The sequence below is a fragment of the Protomyctophum parallelum genome (genome assembly GCF_964188405.1).
Source record: "Protomyctophum parallelum genome assembly, chromosome: 3".
Lineage (NCBI taxonomy): Eukaryota > Metazoa > Chordata > Actinopteri > Myctophiformes > Myctophidae > Protomyctophum > Protomyctophum parallelum.
Window position 1 is genome coordinate 4,161,702 of NC_139698.1, and position 25,000 is coordinate 4,186,701.

At 45.0% G+C, this 25,000-nt stretch overlaps 1 protein-coding gene across 1 annotated transcript in view; it reads right to left on the reverse strand.

The window, feature by feature from the left end:
• Positions 1–5,506: 5,506 nt before the first annotated feature.
• Positions 5,507–25,000, reverse strand: part of LOC310856089 (protein BTG3) — a gene marked incomplete at both ends in the record, with an annotated part of 20,220 nt that continues 726 nt past the window's right edge. The window contains 2 exons of the mRNA XM_083761306.1: positions 5,507–5,747; positions 11,881–12,018. Of these exons, the coding sequence (XP_083617432.1) occupies positions 5,507–5,747; positions 11,881–12,018 (379 nt within the window). The remainder of the gene's footprint in view (positions 5,748–11,880; positions 12,019–25,000) is intronic.

The window sequence follows — 25,000 nt, forward strand, 5'->3', positions numbered from 1 at the left end:
CGGTGTGTGAATGTGTGTGTGAATGGGTGAATGTAATGCACAATCTATGTAAAGCGCCTTGGATAAAGGCGCTATATAAATGCACCATATTTGAGTCTGTGTTCAGTAACTTTTCCATGAGGACATATTTAAGAGGTATTAAAACAGGATGCCACACAAGCAGTAATGGTATATAATACGTCAGCTGATTTAATCGTGTGCGATAAGGAGAAGAAAAAAACAGCATACAATTAAAAATTTAAAAAATAATGTAAACAGCAGCTGGGTGGCAGGCACAGGTTCAGCTTCAAGACAAACACCCAATCAGCCAATCAGGAACATGGATATTGGTTTGTTAAAAGAGACAGACAACCGATCACAACAATGGACATTAGTTTTGTAAAAAAAATAAAAAAAAATAATAAGTAAATAAATACATTCAAAGGAAATCAACATGAATGGCAAAAAGCGAAAAGAAACGCGCATTTGCTCATGTTTGTATACAGTAGGAACTGGTGGGTTCAATTATCCATTCGAGGTGAGAACTTTATTCAATTCGCTTTCTAAAAGTATCGTAACAAAATAGCAGATCTACAAGCTCATATAGCGCGGCAGCGAGCTTGTAGATCTGCTATTTTTTTTTAATCGTGAAAATGTGGCACAAATCTTTGAATATATAATCAGAGGCAATGTTTTTTTTTTACTCAAATCTTTGAATATATATTCTTTCAGAGTGACTGTCTCAAATATTTGCTTCTGGGAGGGGGCGGGGGGGTGTACCTGGAACTATTATTACTGCTACTTGAGAACGACTGACATAGAAACAGAGAATACTGGACAACTCACCCCGGTGCGTGCCCGTTTTTCTCGCGGAAATTTTCCCAGTGAGGGGGAGAACTTTGTAATATGCTATTGGCTGTTTGTATTCTTTTTGGAAAAATATAAAAAGATACTCCTGTGGAAAGGCTATATTATTTTACTTATATTGACCCTATAACAATTTAGTATTATTTAGTATAAATTATGTAAGGTTTTGCCCCCTCAAATGGTACCTCGTCAGATAATCCCCACATAGCCTATACAACAACTTCTGTGAACAGACTTCACTGTAGTAGCTTTTCATAAATTATATTTGTACTTAGGCTGTTCTGCTGTCATGAAAGTTTATAGTTAGAGAAATTCAAGGTCCAGCCGTCTGCTGTCCAGCCTCTCCCACCCCTCACTGGGTCTGCTGTCCAGCCTCTCCCACCCCTCACTGGGTCCTGCTGTCCAGCCTCTCCCACCCCTCACTGGGTCTGCTGTCCAGCCTCTCCCACCCCTCACTGGGTCTGCTGTCCAGCCTCTCCCACCCCTCACTGGGTCTGCTGTCCAGCCTCTCCCACCCATCACTGGGTCTGCTGTCCAGCCTCTCCCCACCCCTCACTGGGGTCTGCTGTCCAGCCTCTCCCACCCCTCACTGGGTCTGCTGTCCAGCCCTCCCACCCCTCACTGGGTCCTGCTGTCCAGCCTCTCCCACCCCTCACTGGGTCTGCTGTCCAGCCTCTCCCCACCCCTCACTGGGGTCTGCCTGTCCAGCCTCTCCCACCCCTCACTGGGTCTGCTGTCCAGCCTCTCCCACCCCTCACTGGGTCTGCTGTCCAGCCCTCTCCCACCCCCTCACTGGGTCTGCTGTCCAGCCTCTCCCACCCCTCACTGGGTCTGCTGTCCAGCCTCTCCCACCCCTCACTGGGTCTGCTGTCCAGCCTCTCCCACCCCTCACTGGTCTGCTGTCCAGCCTCTCCCACCCCTCACTGGTCTGCTGTCCAGCCTCTCCCACCCCTCACTGGGGAACATTCTGGGAGGAAAACAGAAAAGGGGTGAGTTGTCTTGTTACCGTAACAGAGGTTTTTCAGAAAACTGTGAAAGGTCTAAATGGGTTTTGATTATCGTTGCAGCCTCTGCATGTCGGGCCCAAATCGTGTCATTAACCCATTCTGACCTGAGATCAGATTCTAAGAATGTCTTCTACATCCTGGACAGTTTTCTGAAAAAAGCTATGTTTCTATGTCAGTCCGTTCTTCGTTTTTCAAAAATAGCAGACCTACAAGCTCGTACCAAAAGGGGTTACCGCCCAAAATGGGTTTTAACTTAAGTGAATAAAGTCACAACGTAATATTTCCATAGATTTGTGTACAGTGGTGAGATTGTCACAAGCATAACAGAACCGTCAGAATTAGGACCATTTAAACAATTTAAAAAATATATATATCTTTAAAATTTTCACCAACGGTAGAAAAAGAGTATAAAATGATTTCACCAATAAAATAAAATAAAAAACATGCAAATGCAGTTATAATGTGACACATTGGTAGAAAACGCATAATTATAATCATTGGACAGAAATAGATTATAGCACCACCCCATTGGTGGACAAATAAATTACAAAGCAAATTAAAACAAGAGTGAGGTAAAAAGAAAATAAACTAAAAACTAAACCAAAAAACAAGACAAAATCTATTCACGGTATCAAAAAGGGCCTGTAGTATTTACAAGCAAAGCTTATTAAAAAAGATAAAAAATACAATCTCTTTCACCTTCCCCTTATAACTTCAACAACATGGCTCACTATACACCGTACATTATAGGCTATATATATATACATTATTAAGGCACCAGGAATTTAAAATTGTTTAAAGGTTTTATGACATTCATTTTCATTTATTTTTCTTTTTCTTTTAGGTTTTATGACCTCAATTACACCCAAAAAACCTGAACTTTGAACATTCAGTGGATTTTCTGTGGTCCTGAAGTTTCTTTGGGGTTTGGAAGCCTTTTGAGCTACAATGAAACAGGCAACACAGTGAAACAGTGACATCTGCTGGCAAATCCCATTGACAATATATGGGATTTGCAGGAACTTACATCACAATCTGCGGCATATCAGAGCACCTGTTTGAGCCAGAAAACCCCCAGATCACAGAAAATCTACTGAATGTTCAAAGTTCATGTTTTTTGGGTGCAATTGAGATTAGAAAACCTAAAGAAAAATAAGAACAATTCCAAAACCTTTTTTTTAATGTAACAATCCCTTTAAAAAAAAGACAAAAGATAAGAAAGTTACCTTTTTGTGAGACACAATTATTAGTTACGACAATTAAAGTTCATATTGTATTGGAAGAGAACCCCCCCCCCCCCCCCCCCCCACCCCCCCCCCCCCACAGTGATTCAACTCAACAGGCTCAGTTACAGGGGGCGCTATCCCCCCTCAAACCCCAAAGAAAACTTCAGACCACAGAAAATCCACTGAATGTTCAAAGTTCAGGTTTTTTTTGGGTGTAATTGAGGTCATAAAACCTAAAAGGAAAAAAAAAATAGGAACTGTTAACACCTCACCCCCCCGACGACGACGCCCCCGCATGGCTGCAGGTAGTACTGCACGTTGGGCGGAGGAGGCATGACGTAATGCACGAACATGGGCGGGGGAGGGGGAGGGGGGGGGGCCGCAAAGCGCCGCGGCCGCGAAGAACAGGGGATGAGGAGGAGGAGGGGGGGGGAGGGGGAAGATGATGAAGAAAATGATGAGGGGGGGGAGGAAGATGATGATGATGATGATGATGATGAGGGGGAGGGGGAGGAGGAGGAGGAGGGGGCGGGGCATGGTGGCACTTATTGTACACGCTCGCCGGGTGGTAGAAGTATTGCAGGCCTGGGGGCTGCATCTGTCAGTGCACACACACACGCACACGCACACACGCACGCGCGCACACACACACACACACACACACACACACACACACACACACGGGAGGAAGATACAGAAGGCGGTTAACAAGAGTGGATAGATGAGCGATGCTGATGAAATATACGAACTTGTAGATCTGCTATTTATTTTTTTATCGTGAAAATGTGCTCTCAAATCATTGAATATATATATATTCTTTCAGAGTGAAAGTTTTTAACTCATATCTTTGCTTCTGGGGGGGGGGGGGGGGGGGGTCCCTGGAACAACATATTTTCAGATGGGGGCCGATTACATATAATTCTATGGGTCCTTGACATGAAATATTGAGCAGAATGGGTTAATAATGAAACTGTCAGGATGTAATAGACATTTTTAGAATCTGATCTCAGGTCAGAATGGGTTAATAATGAAACTGTCAGGATGTAATAGACATTTTTAGAATCTGATCTCAGGTCAGAATGAGTTAATAATGAAACTGTCAGGATGTAATAGACATTTTTAGAATCTGATCTCAGGTCAGAATGGGTTAATAATGAAACTGTCAGGATGTAGAAGATTTTTTTAGAATCTGATCTCAGGTCAGAATGGGTTAATAATGAAACTGTCAGGATGTAGAAGGCATTTTTTGAATCTGATCTCAGGTCAGAATGGGTTAATAATGAAACTGTCAGGATGTAATAGACATTTTTATAATCTGATCTCAGGTCAGAATGGGTTAATAATGAAACTGTCAGGATGTAATAGACATTTTTAGAATCTGATCTCAGGTCAGAATGGGTTAATAATGAAACTGTCAGGATGTAATAGACATTTTTATAATCTGATCTCAGGTCAGAATGGGTTAATAATGAAACTGTCAGGATGTAATAGACATTTTTAGAATCTGATCTCAGGTCAGAATGGGTTAATAATGAAACTGTCAGGATGTAATAGACATTTTTAGAATCTGATCTCAGGTCAGAATGGGTTAATAATGAAACTGTCAGGATGTAATAGACATTTTTAGAATCTGATCTCAGGTCAGAATGGGTTAATAATGAAACTGTCAGGATGTAGAATAAATTTTTAGAATCTGATCTCAGGTCAGAATGGGTTAATAATGAAACTGTCAGGATGTAATAGACATTTTTAGAATCTGATCTCAGGTCAGAATGGGTTAATAATTAAACTGTCAGGATGTAATAGACATTTTTAGAATCTGATCTCAGGTCAGAATGGCTTCAGGGCTCTCACCACGTTGACGTTGTATTTGGGTCGAATGGGCGTGGCAAACCGGCCCGCTTTGCCCCGGGGGCGGGGCACCATGGCGATGATGTAAGTATATCCTTCCTCCTTCCTCTGCTTCTTCTCCTCCTCCTCCTCCTTGGCCCCTCCCCTCCTCTGTCCTAGCCCCGCCTCTCCCTCCTTGGCCCCTCCCTCCCCCTCCTCCTTCTTCTCCTTGGCTCCTCCCCTCTTCTCTCCTAGCCCCGCCTCTCTCTCCTTGGCCCCTCCCTCCTCCTTCTTCTCCTTGGCTCCTCCCCTCTTCTCTCCTGGCCCCGCCTCTCCCCCCTTGGCCCCTCCCACCTCCTCCACCTTCTTCTCCTTGGCTCCTCCCCTCTTCTCTCCTAGCCCCGCCTCTCCCTCCTTGGCCCCTCCCCCCTCCTCCTCCTTCTTGGCTCCTCCCCTCTTCTCTCCTAGCCCCGCCTCTCCCTCCTTGGCCCCTCCCTCCTCCTCCTCCTTGGCTCCTCCCCTCTTCTCTCCTGGCCCCGCCTCTCCCTCCTTGGCCCCTCCCTCCTCTTCCTCCTCCTCCTCCTCCTTGGCTCCTCCCCTCTTCTCCCCTAGCCCCGCCTCTCCCTCCTTGGCCCCTCCCCCCTCCTCCTCGGTGTCGCTGGGAGGGGCGGAGCCGCAGTCGGAGGAGGAGGCGGAGTGATAGTCCGAGGTGTCCAGCTGGTTGACCGTATGAGGCTCATTGGACGACGAGGAGGGGGAAGGGGCGGAGTCCTCTTCGTCCTCTTCCTCTTCCTGTGTGAAGCGAGCCACGGTGAAGGCCCTGCAGTTCTCTCCTGATCTGTGTGGGGGGGGGGGGGGGGGGGGGGGAGGGGGGGGGGGGCATTATCAGTCATTAGTTTCATATTTGTAATATGTTAACCATAGGTGGATCTCATTTAAAGGAGAATTCCATACTAAAAGGCTTTCTTACCTTTCTTTGTAGTCGTTACGTCCCCACCAAAGAGGTCCAGGTGTTATTTTGTGCAAAAGCTCCTTATTGGCTATTTCCCCTACCATAAGCCCTAAATGAATTGCATTGAATTGAATGGGAATTGAATGGGGCTATGGGGTGTTGTGCTAATTCGCTTATTTCCATCGCTCAAAATTATAATTTCTTTGTATATATCCTCTCTTCATAATGTAAACAATATCCCAAGCGGCACACTTTACTACTTCTTTAGATGGAAATAAGCAAATTAGCATAACACCCCATAGCCCCATTCAATTCCCATTCAATGCAATGCAATTCATTGAGGGCTTATGGTAGGGGAAATAGCCAATAAGGAGTTTTTGCACACAAAAAAACACCTGGACCTCTTTGGTGGGGACGTAACAACTACAAAGAAAGGTAAGAAAGATAAGAAAGCATTCTAGCAATTAAGAACAAACTATATGGCCCAGGCCGTAGCGTAACGGTCTGGGCACCGGACTGGTGATCCAGTCGCGGTGTGCCGCGGGTTCGACTCCCGGACCCGACACGGCCTTTACCGCATGTCATCCCCCCATCTCTCTCCCGTTTCCTGTCAGCCTACTGTCTGTCCCTTAAAAAATCAATAAAAGGCGTAAGCCGCAAAAAAAATATCTTTAAAAAAAAAAGAACAAACTATATGTGTTTGGAAAATAAACAAATCATCCCGGCCGTTTCACTCACATATGGATATGAAGAATCAACTGACTGAGAGTGTGGTGACAGACAGACAGACAGACAGACAGGCTCTCTCTGGTGACAGACAGACAGACAGGCTCTCTGTGGTGACAGACAGACAGACAGGCTCTCTGTGGTGACAGACAGACAGGCAGGCTCTCTCTGGTGACAGACAGACAGGCTCTCTGTGGTGACAGACAGACAGGCTCTCTGTGGTGACAGACAGACAGACAGGCTCTCTGTGGTGACAGACAGACAGGCTCTCTCTGGTGACAGACAGACAGGCTCTCTGTGGTGACAGACAGACAGACAGACAGACAGACAGGCTCTCTCTGGTGACAGACAGACAGGCTCTCTGTGGTGACAGACAGACAGGCTCTCTCTGGTGACAGACAGACAGACAGACTCTCTGTGGTGACAGACAGACAGACAGGCTCTCTGTGGTGACAGACAGACAGGCTCTCTCTGGTGACAGACAGACAGACAGGCTCTCTGTGGTGACAGACAGACAGGCTCTCTGTGGTGACAGACAGACAGACTCTCTGTGGTGACAGACAGACAGACAGACAGACAGACAGACAGGCTCTCTGTGGTGACAGACAGACAGACAGGCTCTCTGTGGTGACAGACAGACAGACTCTCTGTGGTGACAGACAGACAGGCTCTCTGTGGTGACAGACAGACAGACAGACAGACAGACAGACAGACAGGCTCTCTGTGGTGACAGACAGACAGGCTCTCTGTGGTGACAGACAGACAGGCTCTCTGTGGTGACAGACAGACAGGCTCTCTGTGGTGACAGACAGACAGACAGACAGACAGACAGACAGACAGGCTCTCTGTGGTGACAGACAGACAGGCTCTCTGTGGTGACAGACAGACAGGCTCTCTGTGGTGACAGACAGACAGGCTCTCTGTGGTGACAGACAGACAGGCTCTCTGTGGTGACAGACAGACAGGCTCTCTGTGGTGACAGACAGACAGGCTCTCCGTGGTGACAGACAGACAGACAGACAGACAGACAGACAGACAGGCTCTCTGTGGTGACTGACAGACAGACAGGCTCTCTGTGGTGACAGACAGACAGACAGGCTCTCTGTGGTGACAGACAGACAGACAGACAGACAGACAGACAGACAGGCTCTCTGTGGTGACAGACAGACAGACAGGCTCTCTCTGGTGACAGACAGACAGGCTCTCTGTGGTGACAGACAGACAGACTCTCTGTGGTGACAGACAGACAGGCTCTCTCTGGTGACAGACAGACAGACAGGTTCAACTGGTGGTGAGTAGCAGGGATGCTAGGGTTCATGTGCTTAACCCATTCTGACCTGAGATCAGATTCATACGAGGTTTTCCACTGGACACACACACTGGTCTGATGAACCCCATTCTGACCTGAGATCAGATTCTAAAAATGTCAGTCGTTCTTCGATTTTTTTTTTAAATAGCAGACCTACAAGTTTGTATCGCGCCACTCGGTGGTGCGATATGAGCTTGTAGATCTGCTATTTTTCAATAGCTAAAGCATAACATGATGCCAACACCAAAATGGGTGCCCGGTCAGAATGGGTTGTGTCCTGTGTCTGTGTCTAGTGTGTGTCTAGTGCGTGTGTGCCATAGACTGTAAAAAATATGGACAAAGCGTTCCCCGGGTCTAACATGAACGTAAAATGAAGCCTGTAATAATATGCTAATTCCTGATGTAAGTCGCCATCTTTCTAGATCCGTTTGGTACCAGCTGGCCATTGGCTGGCTCCGTTTTGTACCAGCTGGTCATTGGCTGCCCAGACAACGAGGCGGGACTTCCCCCCTTCTTCTCCGTTGGTTTTTATTTTGACTCGAGTGGGTGGAGAAGACTCTTGAGTGGGAGGGGAATCCCGATCATAGACTGTAACGGTAGCCACGCCCCTCAGAACATACGCGACTTTATGGTAATTTTTTTAATGAATGGGACCATAATTTTCCAAAAAGAATATTATGACATTAGAAATGAGACTTTAAACTAGTGACTGGAAGCAGAAAGTATTCATGACCATGTTTATTAAGGTAATACAGTCTAGGTGAAGTTGGGCCAAAATGCATGGGCCTCTATGGAGCTATGGGGCTTTTTGGGTCCAGTCCAGCGCCCCAAAAGGCCATTATATGAACTACCGATTTCAAATGAGGCTTCACGAAATATCTGGCTGACTGCCCCCCTGGTGTGTGCGCGTGCGTGCGTGCGTGCGTGCGTGTGTGTGTGTGTGTGTGTGTGTGTGTGTGTGTGTGTGTGCGTGCGTGCCGTCATATGAATATGAATCCCACTGAGTCAGCTGTATAGTTTGTAGTGGACCCGCCCCCTTCGCCCTTACCACCTGCTGTTAGTCATCCAATAGAATGCTTTGTTGTGACTGCTGCATGTTCGTGAGTCATCCAATAGGACGCTCCGTCTGTGACTATAGCTGCAGTTCCAGGAAAACCCCAGCAGAGAGGCGCGGTGAGGTGTTGAGACACGTCTGTGTCTGTGTGTGAGTGTGAGTGTGAGTGTGAGTGTGAGTGTGAGTGTGAGTGTGAGTGTGAGTGTGAGTGTGAGTGTGAGTGTGAGTGTGAGTGTGAGTGTGTGTGTGTGTGTGTGTGTGTGTGTGTGTGTGTGTGTGTGTGTGTGTGTGTGTGTGTGTGTGTGTGTCTGTGTGTGTGTGTGTGTGTGTGTGTGTGTGTGTGTGTGTGTGTGTCAGCCGTGATGTCATGTCTGCCTATTATCAGTGACCAAGACACTTGTAGATAATGGTAGTTGCGGGTTGAGTTGTTTATTTGGTCTTGTTTCTAAAGTGTGGTTGTTTATTTGGGCTTGTTTCTAAAGTGTAGTTGTTTATTTGGGCTTGTTTCTAAAGTGTAGTTGTTTATTTGGTCTTGTTTCTAAAGTGTAGTTGTTTATTTGGTCTTGTTTCTAAAGTGTAGTTGTTTATTTGGGCTTGTTTCTAAAGTGTAGTTGTTTATTTGGTTCTTGTTTCTAAAGTGTAGTTGTTTATTTGGGTTTGTTTATAAAGTGTAGTTGTTTATTTGGGCTTGTTTCTAAAGTGTATTTGTTTATTTGGTCTTGTTTCTAAAGTGTAGTTGTTTATTTGGTCTTGTTTCTAAAGTGTGGTTGTTTATTTGGGCTTGTTTCTAAAGTGTAGTTGTTTATTTGGTCTTGTTTCTAAAGTGTAGTTGTTTATTTGGTCTTGTTTCTAAAGTGTAGTTGTTTATTTGGTCTTGTTTCTAAAGTGCAGTTGTTTATTTGGTCTTGTTTCTAAAGTGTAGTTGTTTATTTGGGCTTGTTTCTAAAGTGTAGTTGTTTATTTGGTCTTGTTTCTAAAGTGTAGTTGTTTATTTGGTTTATTAATCTAATTAATCAGAGGCTTTGCGATTAATTAATCTAGATTAATCGCATTTTAATCGCATATCAATATTCAACCCGAGAACAGCGAGAAGCCTTTTTTTTTAATGTTTTTTGGTATCCCAGTGAATCAATGAATAGTGACTACAGGATACCACTCATTTTCAACATTTCATTAATATACCTGTTGTGGAAATAATAATAAAAAGTCACCCCATTCTGTGTTGCCTAGAACTGGAGGTCTGAAAAAAAATTAGTAACAGTAACAAGTACATCTCAGTGACATCACAAAGCTGTACTTACTTCATATTGTTACTGTTTTTTGTCAGACCTCCAGTTCTAGGCAACACAAAATGGGGTGACTTTTTATTATTTCCAGTTTTCAGTACTATAGAAAAGCGCCCAGTGAGAAACGTTCCGCGGTGAAAGAAAAGGTGCGATTAATTTATCTGTAGTTAATTGCGATTAATTTTTCTGTAGTTAATTCATCTAAATTAATCGCAATTAGTCCGGCCCTAGTCTAAATACTTCCTTAATGTAAACGAAGTCCACACCCACAACACCAGAGGAAGTGCAACCAACCATGTACAGCCCAGATTCGGCACAAACAAGGGACTAAATTATTTTCGCTCCTATGCCACCACAAATGTGGAACGCCCTACCAACAGTCATTAAGACATGTGAATCCCTTGTCTCCTTCAAAACCGCTCTCAAAGGGCACCTACGGACGGCTGCAATTCAAAACTGGCCCCCGTAAAATCTGAAGTCTGCAGTTGTGATTGTAATGGGAAGTGCATTCCATATAGTTTTGGAGCCACAAGTCTGATAAAGTGTTGTTTTTGGCAGCAAATTTCTATTTTAGTTTAGTCATAGTCTTTGGACTGAAACTTCATTTAGTTTCAGTCACATTTTAGTCACCTGGAATATCTTTTTGTAATATATTTTTTATCCCACGATTTTGTAACCCATTTTTCACCCCTGTGTCAATCATCTAATGTGATCCTGGGCTCTACACACCCTCCACCAACCTAGTCCCCATATATGGGGGACAAGGGGAGACCAACCTAGTCCCCATATATGGGGGACAAGGGGAGACCAACCTAGTCCCCATATATGGGGGACAAGGGGAGAGCAACTTAGTCCCCATATATGGGGGACAAGGGGAGAGCAACCTAGTCCCCATATATGGGGGACAAGGGGAGACCAACCTAGTCCCCATATATGGGGGACAAGGGGAGACCAACCTAGTCCCCATATATGGGGGACAAGGGGAGACCAACCTAGTCCCCATATATGGGGGACAAGGGGAGAGCAACGGACTTGAACTCATGCTTCCTTCATGCCTGAGTGTCCAAGTTGCTCCTTTACACCTGACAGGGGGGGAGTTTCCCTGGTTGGACGTAGCGCGTGGAAGGAACACGTTATTCCAACCAGTTCCTTTCCCCTCCATGTCTTAGTGTTAGTCTAGTTTTAGTCGACTAAATGTCATAAGATTTTAGTCGACTAAATCTACAGTTGATTTAGTCGACAAAAATGTATTTTGGCGGGCCTTGATGCCGTCGTAATGAGTGTTTTTACACTTGCTGAAAATAGCCGATCTACAAGCTCACAACGCGTTGTGAGCTTGTAGATCAGCTATTTTCAGCATGCAACCAAGTGTAAAATGACTTATACTGGATCTCTTGTCCACTAGTCCCTTCCTAACATTTTAGTCTAGTTTTTATTTGTCGACGAAATTGTCAGTATATTTAGTCTTAGTTTCAGTCATCGTAGCTTAGTTTTCATTTAGTTTCCATTTACTTTTCGTCAGTGGAAAAAGGTTGCCGTCTTAATTTTAGTCGACGAAAACAACACTGGTGGATAGGTGTATTTACACGGTGTGTGTGTGTGTGTGCGTGTGTGTGTGTGTGTGTGTGTGTGTGTGTGTCTCACCTGGCGCAGACCTCCAGGGGGTCGATCCAAAGCGTGACCTCTCTCGGCAGGCCGAGCTCGGCGGGTTTCAGCTCGCTCTCCTCGCACGCCCGCAACACCACCTCGTCACACGGCACGCCGTTGCGCACGCTGATGCACCTGAGAGGGGGGGGGGGGGGGGGAGAGGGGAGGGGGGGGAGGGGGGAGAGGGGAGGGGGGGGTACCAAACCATTAACACCACACCGTCTGGAAGCTCTGCACTGATTGGTTTTCTATAGCCTTAACCCATTCTGACCTGAGATCAGATTCTAAAAATGTCTTCTACATCCTGACAGTTTTCTGAAAAAGCTATGTTTCTATGTCAGTCGTCCTTCGATTTTTTTCAAAAATAGCAGACCTACAAGCTCGTAGCGCGCCACTCGGTGGCGCCCTATGAGCTTGTAGATCTGCTATTTTTGCAATATCTAAAGCATAACATGATGCTATAACACCAAAAGGGGTTCCCGTCCCCAAAATGGGTTTTTAACCTTTAACCTTTATTTATCCAGTAAAAAAACACATTGAGACTGCAGCGTCTCTTTGGGAACTCACAGCCAAGAGACAGAAATATAAAAACTATACACTTCAACACCACATCAACAATGTTACATTCTGTTACATTCTGTTACATTCTGTTACATTCTGTTACATTCTGTTACATTCTGTTACATTCTGTTACATTACAATGTTACCACATCCTCGATGTTACATTCTGGACCAGCAAATAATACAACCAATGGGGGCGGCGGTGGTTCAGGGGTAGAATGCCTGGATGGTAACCGTAAGGTTGCCAGTTCGAACCCGGGCTCCCCCAGAGTTACTGTCGAAGTGTCCTTGAGCAAGACACTGAACCCCTAATTGCTCCCGATGTGCTAGTTGGTGCCTTGCATGGTTTCCACTGCCATCGGTGAATGAATGTGTGTGTGAATGGGTGAATGTAATGCACAATCTATGTAAAGCGCCTTGGATAAAGGCGCTAAATGCACCATTTACCAAAGTGCATGCATGCAAGCAGAGCCTGGGGTGACGTCACCCCACCTAAAGGAGTGTGTGGGGTCGGGGGGGACACGCCCCACTGTTCTGTGCATTCAGCGAGCGCTCAGCGCCGCGGAGCGGGTGATGTCGAAGAGATCTCCAAAGTGTGGTTAAAACAGAGAGGGAAATGACTCTGAGGCTGAGCACGCAAATTGGAATAAATGTTATGCTACAGTTCCCCTGCAAAGGTTGGTGCAACTTGTACCAGTTGCACCACGGCCACATTGATGAAACAACTCAAAATCAATACGCCGACACGACTCCACAACTCAGGAGAATAATTTATCCCATTCTGAACGGGCACCCATTTTGGTGTCAGCATCACGTCATGCTTTAGCTATTGAAAAATAGCAGATCTACAAGCTCGTATCGCGCCACCGAGTGGCGCGATACGAGCTTGTAGGTCTGCTATTTTTGAAAAATCGAAGAGCGACTGACATTTTTAGAATCTGATCTCGGGTCAGAATGGGTTCATCAGGACCAGTGTGTGTCCGGCGGAAACCTCGTTATGAATCTGATCTCAGGTCAGAATGGGCTAAAGGCAAATGGCGTTTGAGAGCCAAGCGGAAAGCCCCCCCCCCCCCGCAGCTCCACCACAGCCGGCGGGGGATGAGGACGATGCGAGGCTGGTTCACTTTCCACAGGCTAGTAACGTTAGAAAATAAAAACTACTAATGTCTACAGAGCTTTTCATTAGGCGTATTATAAAACTGTTGTTAATGGTGTTACTTTAGGACGACAATGTCTCGACGTCTTTCTGTCTGATATTTTATGAATCACGTTAACTATAGAGCCAAATCAATTTGTCTGCACTTATTTTGTACAACTTATAAGCAACTCAACTGCTTTTGATTTGGCTCTAAATTAATGGCGTGACTGTTGAGAGCCCAGCGTTTAGGTGCATATATACTGTATATATACACCTCCATAGATTGATTATTTATAAACCGTTCACAGAAAAAAGCACAGGAACGTAGCCTACAGTTCAATACAATAAATCTGCTAAAAGGATTTTATAATCCAAGAAAGCACTATTTGTTTCCATTAGGGTAAGGGGTCCTTCATATTAAATTAATCTGAACATTAAAGACAACATTTGTCACCACAACAATACCATTATTGCAATGTGTACTGTATATTTAATATACAGTACAAATTGCAATATACAGTACAAATTGCAACAATGATATTGTTGTGGTGGCTAGCTGCTGGTGGTGGTGGTGGTGAAGTTTAAATAATAGTGCCACCTCATAATTGTAAAGTGCATTTTCAATGACTTAATTAATTAATTTGTTTTTATTATGTACTTGGTTAGGTTAGTTATAATATAAGCATCATTTATGTCAGAAAAAAGGGGAAAAAACAATATTAGGATCCGTTAAGGGAACCGTTAGGAACCGGAACCGTTACGAGGGATCCGGGAAGGATCCGGAACCGTTACAATCCTAACGAATCCCAACCCTATATAATGTCAGTCGTTCTTCGATTTCTTCGAAAATAGCAGACCTATGAGCTTGTAGATCTGCTATTTTTCAATAGCTAAAGCATAACATGATGCTATAACACCAAAAGGGGTTCCCATCCCCAAAATGGGTTTTTAACCTTTAACCTTTATTTATCCAGTAAAAAAAACACATTGAGACTGCAGCGTCTCTTTGGGAACTCACGGCCAAGAGACAGAAATATAAAACTATACACTTCAATACCACATCAACAATGTTACATTCTGTTACATTACAATGTTACCACATCCTCAATGTTACATTCTGGACCAGCAAATAATACAACCTCCATAATATAATAATACACCTCAAAGTAACCTATGAATAAATAACAACAAGTGAACAAAGTCCTACTTTTTAGTAGCAGGGCAAAGTATACACAATATACAGGATCTGAACCGACATAATTAATATCTAGGCATGAACATAGGCTAGTACAGCAATTATTACTGTCACAATATAGAGCTATTTAACACTGTTACTGAACTAGGGATGCACCGATCCGATACTCGTATCGGAGATCGGCGCCGATCCAGGCTAAAATTCTAGATCGGGTATCGGATCGGTGGCCGATCCATTATCCGATCCGATCCGATAATTATGTGTAATTACAGTATGAAAACAACTCTACCTCCTCTGTGACACAGCAGTGTAGTATTGACAGTAGAACATGTGGAATGCAGCCAGGCTAGCCTGCTCACACATTAACCTGGTCTAATTGTTGCACAGTTATTTAATAAATAATTCAGTGCATTTATATCTGTGTTTGTTACATTTTGTTTTACAAAGTTGGGAAAGTAATGTTTAAGTCAAGCCTTGATGTTGCCTTACACAAAATAATGATTCCAGACTCCACACAGTGAGGCATACAGCTTAATAGGTTATTACGTTTCTTTGTGGGGGGTATCGGATCGGTACTCTGTATCGGCAGATACTGGACCCCCATGTATCCAAATCGGTATCGAATGCCAAAAAGCCGGATCGGTGCATCCCTAGTACAGTACAGGGTTCCCCAATTAATTCTCCTCAAGGGCCATATTTTGACTATAGGGTACCAGGCTGGGGGGCCGAGGTCGAGGTCTATGCCCCGAAAATTCATGTTCAGGGCAAGACCCCATTTGAAAAGGACCCCCGGGCGGCGGTGGCTCAGGGGTAGAGTGCCTGGATGGTAACCGCAAGGTTGCCAGTTCGAACCCTGTGGGCTCCCCCAGAGTTACTGTCGAAGTGTCCTTGAGCAAGACACTGAACCCCTAATTGCTCCCGATGTGCTGGTCGGTGCCTTGCATGGTTTCCGCCGCCATCGGTGTGTGAATGTGTGTGTGAATGGGTGAATGTAATGCACAATCTATGTAAAGGTGTGTGAATGGGTGAATGTAATGCACAGTCTATGTAAAGGTGTATGAATGTGTGTGTGAATGGGTGAATGTAATGCACAATCTATGTAAAGGTGTGTGAATGTGTGTGTGAATGGGTGAATGTAATGCACAATCTATGTAAAGGTGTATGAATGTGTGTGTGAATGGGTGAATGTAATGCACAATCTATGTAAAGGTGTGTGAATGGGTGTGTGAATGGGTGAATGTAATGCACAATCTATGTAAAGGTGTGTGAATGGGTGAATGTAATGCACAGTCTATGTAAAGGTGTATGAATGTGTGTGTGAATGGGTGAATGTAATGCACAATCTATGTAAAGGTGTGTGAATGTGTGTGTGAATGGGTGAATGTAATGCACAATCTCTGTAAAGCGCCTTGGATAAAGGCTCTATATATAAATGCACCATTTACCCCCAGTTTGACATGCATAGGCTACTGACCCCCCATTTAACCCATTCTGACCTGAGATCAGATTCATACGAGGTTTCCACTGGACACACACTGGTTCTGATTAACCCATTCTGACCTGAGATCAGATTCTAAAAATGTCAAGTCGTTCTTCGATTTTTCCAAAAATAGCAGACCTACAAGCTCGTAGCGCGCCACACTCACACTCACACTCACACTCAGACTCACACTCACACTCACACTCACAACGCGTCGCGCTGCGACGCGTTGTGAGCTTGTAGATCAGCTATTTTCAGCATGCAACCAAGTGTAAAATGACTTATACTGGATCTCTTGTCCACTAGTCCCTCCCTAACATTTTAGTCTAGTTTTTATTTGTTGACGAAATTGTCAGTATATTTAGTCTTAGTTTTAGTCATCATAGCTTAGTTTTCATTTAGTTTCCATTTAGTTTTCCTCAGTGGAAAAAGGTAGTCGAGCCTCCCCCTGGCCAGCCGGGGCGCCTGACGGAGGGGAAAGGAACTGGTTGGAATAATGTGTTCCTTCCACGCGCTACGTCCAACCAGGGAAACTCCCCCCTGTCAGGTGTAAAGGAGCAACTTGGACACTCAGGCATGAAGGAAGCATGAGTTCAAGTCCGTTGCTCTCCCCTTGTCCCCCATATATGGGGACTAGGTTGGTCTCCCCTTGTCCCCCATATATGGGGACTATAGGCTGGTCTCCCCTTGTCCCCCATATATGGGGACTATAGGTTGCTCTCCCCTTGTCCCCCATATATGGCGACTAGGTTGGTCTCCCCTTGTCCCCCATATATGGGGACTAGGTTGGTCTCCCCTTGTCCCCCATATATGGGGACTAGGTTGGTCTCCCCTTGTCCCCCATATATGGGGACTAGGTTGCTCTCCCCTTGTCCCCCATATATGGGGACTAGGTTGGTCTCCCCTTGTCCCCCATATATGGGGACTAGGTTGGTCTCCCCTTGTCCCCCATATATGGGGACTAGGTTGGCGGAGGGTGTGTAGAGCCCAGGATCACATTAGATGATTGACACAGGGGTGAAAAATGGGTTACAAAATCGTGGGATAAAAAATATATTAAAAAGGTAGTCGACGACACATTTTTCGTCTTAGTTTTAGTCGACGAAAACAACAACGCTGCCTTGAAGCTTGAAGGAGAGAGTTCTGTCTGTCCTGGAAGAGGGGAGTTCTGTCGGTCTGTCTGTCTGTCTGTCTGTCTGTCTGTCTGTCTGTCTGTCTGTCCTGCATTGAAGGGGAGTTCTGTCTGTCTGTCTGTCTGTCTGTCTGTCTGTCTGTCTGTCTGTCTGTCTGTCTGTCTGTCTGTCTGTCTGTCTGTCTGTCTGTCTGTCTGTCTGTCTGTCTGTCTGTCTGTCTGTCTGTCTGTCTGTCTGTCTGTCCTGCATTGAAGGGGAGTTCTGTCTGTCTGTCTGTCTGTCTGTCTGTCTGTCTGTCCTGCATTGAAGGGGAGTTCTGTCTGTCTGTCTGTCTGTCTGTCTGTCTGTCTGTCTGTCTGTCTGTCTGTCTGTCTGTCTGTCTGTCTGTCTGTCTGTCTGTCTGTCTGTCTGTCCTGCATTGAAGGGGAGTTCTGTCTGTCTGTCTGTCTGTCTGTCTGTCTGTCTGTCTGTCTGTCTGTCTGTCTGTCTGTCCCCCATTGAAGGGGAGTTCTCTTCTCTTCCCATAAGGTCTCTTTCTCTCCCATTCTTTTCCCGTCAACGTTTAAACCTCTCTCCCACTCACAGCTCCAAGGTCACCCCCCCCCCCCCCCCCCCCAGCCCGGACGTTCTGCTTCCAGGCATTAACCCATTCTGACCTGAGATCAGATTCATACGAAGGTTTCCACTGGACACACACACTGGGTCTGATTAACCCCATTCTGACCTGAGATCAGATTCATACGAAGGTTTCCACTGGACACACACACACTGGGTCTGATTAACCCCATTCTGACCTGAGATCAGATTCATACGAAGGTTTCCACTGGACACACACACTGGGTCTGATTAACCCCATTCTGACCTGAGATCAGATTCATACAAAGGTTTCCACTGGACACACACACACTGGGTCTGATTAACCCCATTCTGACCTGAGATCAGATTTAAAAGAAATGTCAGTCGTTCTTCGATTGTTTTCAAAAAATAAAATAGCAGACCTACAAGCTCATAGCGCGCCACTCGGTGGCGCGCTATGAGCTTGTAGCTAAAGCATAACATGATGCTGACACCAAAAGGGGTTCCCGTTCCCGTTCCCGTTCAGAGTGGGTTAAAGAGGGAGTTTTTCCTGACATGCTTTGCTCGTTGCTGTCAGGTCTATTACTGCTCTATATAGTTTAGGTTTTAAACGTATAGAAAATTAATTAAATCTGCACTTCCAGTCTAGTAAGAGAGGAGAAGTCATAACAGAACCATCTAAACAATATACAACATGCAGAGGAGAAGTCATAACAGAACCATCTAAACACTACAGCATGCAGTCATAACAGAACCATCTAAACACTACAGCATGCAGAGGAGAAGTCATAACAGAACCATCTAAACACTACAGCATGCAGTCATAACAGAACCATCTAAACACTACAGCATGCAGAGGAGAAGTCATAACAGAACCATCTAAATACTACAACATGCAGAGGATAAGTCATAACAGAACCATCTAAATACTACAACATGCAGAGGAGAAGTCATAACAGAACCATCTAAATACTACAACATGCAGAGGAGAAGTCATAACAGAACCATCTAAACACTACAGCATGCAGTCATAACAGAACCATCTAAACACTACAGCATGCAGAGGAGAAGTCATAACAGAACCATCTAAACACTACAACATGCAGAGGAGAAGTCATAACAGAACCATCTAAACACTATACAACATGCAGAGGAGAAGTCATAACAGAACCATCTAAACACTACAACATGCAGAGGAGAAGTCATAACAGAACAATCTAAACACTACAGCATGCAGAGGAGAAGTCATAACAGAACCATCTAAACACTACAACATGCAGAGGAGAAGTCATAACAGAACAATCTAAACACTACAGCATGCAGAGGAGAAGTCATAACAGAACCATCTAAACACTACAGCATGCAGAGGAGAAGTCATAACAGAACCATCTAAACACTACAGCATGCAGAGGAGAAGTCATAACAGAACCATCTAAACACTACAGCATGCAGAGGAGAAGTCATAACAGAACCATCTAAACACTACAGCATGCAGAGGAGAAGTCATAACAGAACCATCTAAACACTACAGCATCTCTCTCTCTCTCTCTCTCTCTCTCTCTCTCTCTCTCTCTCTCTCTCTCTCTCTCTCTCTCTCTCTCTCTCTCTCTCTCTCTCTCTCTCTCTCTCTCTCTCCAGTCAGTCAGTGTCATGATTTCACAATTTTCTAATTTAATTTTGATCGATCACAAACTGTCTGCAGGCAATCAAGCAAATGTGATACTTAATATTTATAACAAATAACAGCAACACAAGCAGCCGTTCATTTTACTTTTATAACCAGTCATTTGAGCTGCACTGCAGGACAGACTGGTTGGGTGGTGGTTTTTTATATCAGTTTATGATCAGGGCAACAGGTTTGTGTTCCATTGTTATTCGTTGTAGAGTAATACATAGACATGTTAAATTGCTCATAATAGATCCTCAGACAGTGTCAGCCCCAGAGACCCCTCCTGTGACAGATTGCTTGACATGACTCATGTCATGTTAACTATAGCTTCCTTACAACAAATAAAATAACATAATGTGGAGGACCACAATCTCTGCATTCACACTGCTAAAGGAGAATTCCATGCTAGAATGCTTTCTTATCTTTCTTACCTTTCTTTGTAGTCGTTACGTCCCCACCAAAGAGGTCCAGGTGTTTTCTTGTGCAAAAACAACGGTAGGGGAAATAGCCAATAAGGAGCTTTTTCACAAAATAACACCTGGACCTCTTTGGTGGCGACGTAACAACTACAAAGAAAGGTAAGAAAGCCTTTTAGTATGGAATTCTCCTTTAAGCTGCTAAACTGGGCAGTGCGCGTCAATGTCTTACTCATTGGAGATGAGAACCTGGCATAATATTTGTAGGAAAGTGAAGGCAACGGTAAGTAATCATTAATTAATTAATAATTTGCGCGCGCGACATTCTCCGCCGAAATCTCGCACGGGGCCTCGCATTTCTCCCAGGCGCCTCTGACCAGTCAGTGTGGTGGTCGCCTGTCCTTTGAGGGGGGGTCCCCGGGTACCAGTGGTCAGTGTGTAGTCTCACCTGAACGCCTGTCCTTTGAGGGGGGTCCCGGGGTACCAGTGGTCAGTGCATGCTCTTTACCTGAACGCCTGTCCTTTGAGGGGGGTCCCCGGGTACCAGTGGTCAGTGTGGTGGTCTCTACCTGAACGCCTGTCCTTTGAGGGGGGGTCCCCGGGGGGGTACCAGTGGTCAGTGTGGTGGTCTAACCTGAACGCCTGTCCTTTGAGGGGGGTCCCGGGCAATGTTCCCCCTAACGTGCGCCCGTGCGCGCGCGCGCACATGGCCAAATGCTCTCGCGCACAACTGAAATCCGTCGCGCACAGACACAGACGCTGGTGTAAAAAAAAAAAAAGTTTTCTTAACTGTAGTGTATCATCTACACTACAGTAATAATACCTATCCCGAGTCGATATTTGCCCACACTTTATTTTTTATTTACTTTACACTTTATTTAGATTAGGTCCTACCCAGGCGAGGCGACAGACAGGTCTCCGCCCCTCCTCCTCCTCTCCTCCTGTGTCTGACTGTGCGGTGACAGCAGGCAGCAGTGCAGTCAGTGCTCAGCTCAGTGCTAATGAAACGGTACCCAAGAACCAGATAAGATGGCGTTGCTTGGACCCGTGCGTTGGTGCGTTTAGATTTAAAAGTCAAAAGGATGGAAGTGTGATAAAAAAGCACGGCTGTGTGCAACAACAACGAGAGGAGGACTATAACGCGTTAGCTTCGCGGTAGCTAGTAGCTAACGTGGTTATCACTATACGGGCACGTTCGGAAATACCAGACCGGAGCGCACTCGCCTGTTAGTTTGCATTGCACAGTGGGCTCAGTGCGCTATTTCCGAACGTGCCCGTACACAACAAGCCTCCAGTCCGGTGTACTTGTGAATGAAACATGTGGAAGCTAACGCTAATCTCTATATGGAAGCTTTCTCTCTCTGTAGTTCTCTAATCTGTTAATACATCTTTCTTCAATCAATCAATCCCTCTGCTATGTAGAGCTAGTAGGGGCCATAAGGGGCTGCTGACAATCTGAGACTGAGAAAGTAGGAGTTCAAAGACACACCAACAAACTCGTCATAGTGTGTGTGTGTGTGTGTGTGTGTGTGTGTGTGTGTGTGAGTGTCCCAATAAAGTTTTTACGTTTTCTCATGCCCTCCATGTAAAGCGCAATTGAGTATTCATATACCTGTCGTTCTCAACCTGTGGGTCCCCACATGATTTGGAGGTGGAGGACCCCAGATGACAGTGAAGTGACAATCTAAGGACTTTTAATACTTTCATAATACCTCAAAGGCTCTAAAAGAAAAATACCATTACTGCATCAAAAGTAATCAGCAAACCATGCTATAAAAACTGGTGAAACATTGGCCAGATTATTAAATAATAAAGAAATAGGCAACAATTGTGAAAATAGACGATCTACAAGTTCACAACGAGCTTGTAGATCGTCTATTTTCACATTTATCTGTGGAACCATTCTGTTGCTTGTCTGGGTGGGGGGTCCCCAGTTCGATTACTTTGGGGGGGTCACAGCCTGAAAAGGTTGAGAACCACTGATATAGACTAACTGAATATTCCTAAAATTGCTAGCCTTGATATAAAATACAAATGTTGTAACTTGCGTAACCTTATGTAACTATTCATTGATTCACTCGTAGGCCTATACCAAAATCCATTTGGAAAAAAGGGAATAAATCACACCTGTGTGAAGTGAGGGGCACTCACTTCGCATTATCTAACGTTTGGATAGTTGGTGTCAAGGTGACGTATGTTTGCTCAGTAGTTGCTGATGTCTGCTCAGGAGGTTTGAGTGTTTGCTCTCTCTCTCTCTCTCTCTCTCTCTCTCTCTCTCTCTCTCTCTCTCTCTCTCTCTCTCTCTCTCTCTCTCTCTCTCTCTCTCTCTCTCTCTCTCTCTCTCTCTCCAGTCAGTCAGTGTCATGATTTCACAATTTTCTAATTTAATTTTGATCGATCACAAACTGTCTGCAGGCAATCAAGCAAATGTGATACTTAATATTTATAACAAATAACAGCAACACAAGCAGCCGTTCATTTTACTTTTATAACCAGTCATTTGAGCTGCACTGCAGGACAGACTGGTTGGGTGGTGGTTTTTTATATCAGTTTATGATCAGGGCAACAGGTTTGTGTTCCATTGTTATTCGTTGTAGAGTAATACATAGACATGTTAAATTGCTCATAATAGATCCTCAGACAGTGTCAGCCCCAGAGACCCCTCCTGTGACAGATTGCTTGACATGACTCATGTCATGTTAACTATAGCTTCCTTACAACAAATAAAATAACATAATGTGGAGGACCACAATCTCTGCATTCACACTGCTAAAGGAGAATTCCATGCTAGAATGCTTTCTTATCTTTCTTACCTTTCTTTGTAGTCGTTACGTCCCCACCAAAGAGGTCCAGGTGTTTTCTTGTGCAAAAACTCCTTGTTGGCTATTTTCCCTACCATAAGCCCTAAATGAATTGCATTGCATTGAATGGGAATTGAATGGGGCTATGGGGTGTTGTGCTAGTTCGCTTATTTCCATCTAAAGAAGTAGTAAAGTGTGCTGCTTGGGATAATATTTACATTATGAAGAGAGGATATATACAAAGAAATTATAATTTTGAGCGATGGAAATAAGCGAATTAGCACAACACCCCATAGCCCCATTCAATTCCCGTTCAATGCAATGCAATTCATTTAGGGCTTATGGTAGGGGAAATAGCCAATAAGGAGCTTTTTCACAAAATAACACCTGGACCTCTTTGGTGGCGACGTAACAACTACAAAGAAAGGTAAGAAAGCCTTTTAGTATGGAATTCTCCTTTAAGCTGCTAAACTGGGCAGTGCGCGTCAATGTCTTACTCATTGGAGATGAGAACCTGGCATAATATTTGTAGGAAAGTGAAGGCAACGGTAAGTAATCATTAATTAATTAATAATTTGCGCGCGCGACATTCTCCGCCGAAATCTCGCACGGGGCCTCGCATTTCTCCCAGGCGCCTCTGACCAGTCAGTGTGGTGGTCGCCTGTCCTTTGAGGGGGGGTCCCCGGGTACCAGTGGTCAGTGTGTAGTCTCACCTGAACGCCTGTCCTTTGAGGGGGGTCCCGGGGTACCAGTGGTCAGTGCATGCTCTTTACCTGAACGCCTGTCCTTTGAGGGGGGTCCCCGGGTACCAGTGGTCAGTGTGGTGGTCTCTACCTGAACGCCTGTCCTTTGAGGGGGGGTCCCCGGGGGGGTACCAGTGGTCAGTGTGGTGGTCTAACCTGAACGCCTGTCCTTTGAGGGGGGTCCCGGGCAATGTTCCCCCTAACGTGCGCCCGTGCGCGCGCGCGCACATGGCCAAATGCTCTCGCGCACAACTGAAATCCGTCGCGCACAGACACAGACGCTGGTGTAAAAAAAAAAAAAGTTTTCTTAACTGTAGTGTATCATCTACACTACAGTAATAATACCTATCCCGAGTCGATATTTGCCCACACTTTATTTTTTATTTACTTTACACTTTATTTAGATTAGGTCCTACCCAGGCGAGGCGACAGACAGGTCTCCGCCCCTCCTCCTCCTCTCCTCCTGTGTCTGACTGTGCGGTGACAGCAGGCAGCAGTGCAGTCAGTGCTCAGCTCAGTGCTAATGAAACGGTACCCAAGAACCAGATAAGATGGCGTTGCTTGGACCCGTGCGTTGGTGCGTTTAGATTTAAAAGTCAAAAGGATGGAAGTGTGATAAAAAAGCACGGCTGTGTGCAACAACAACGAGAGGAGGACTATAACGCGTTAGCTTCGCGGTAGCTAGTAGCTAACGTGGTTATCACTATACGGGCACGTTCGGAAATACCAGACCGGAGCGCACTCGCCTGTTAGTTTGCATTGCACAGTGGGCTCAGTGCGCTATTTCCGAACGTGCCCGTACACAACAAGCCTCCAGTCCGGTGTACTTGTGAATGAAACATGTGGAAGCTAACGCTAATCTCTATATGGAAGCTTTCTCTCTCTGTAGTTCTCTAATCTGTTAATACATCTTTCTTCAATCAATCAATCCCTCTGCTATGTAGAGCTAGTAGGGGCCATAAGGGGCTGCTGACAATCTGAGACTGAGAAAGTAGGAGTTCAAAGACACACCAACAAACTCGTCATAGTGTGTGTGTGTGTGTGTGTGTGTGTGTGTGTGTGTGTGTGAGTGTCCCAATAAAGTTTTTACGTTTTCTCATGCCCTCCATGTAAAGCGCAATTGAGTATTCATATACCTGTCGTTCTCAACCTGTGGGTCCCCACATGATTTGGAGGTGGAGGACCCCAGATGACAGTGAAGTGACAATCTAAGGACTTTTAATACTTTCATAATACCTCAAAGGCTCTAAAAGAAAAATACCATTACTGCATCAAAAGTAATCAGCAAACCATGCTATAAAAACTGGTGAAACATTGGCCAGATTATTAAATAATAAAGAAATAGGCAACAATTGTGAAAATAGACGATCTACAAGTTCACAACGAGCTTGTAGATCGTCTATTT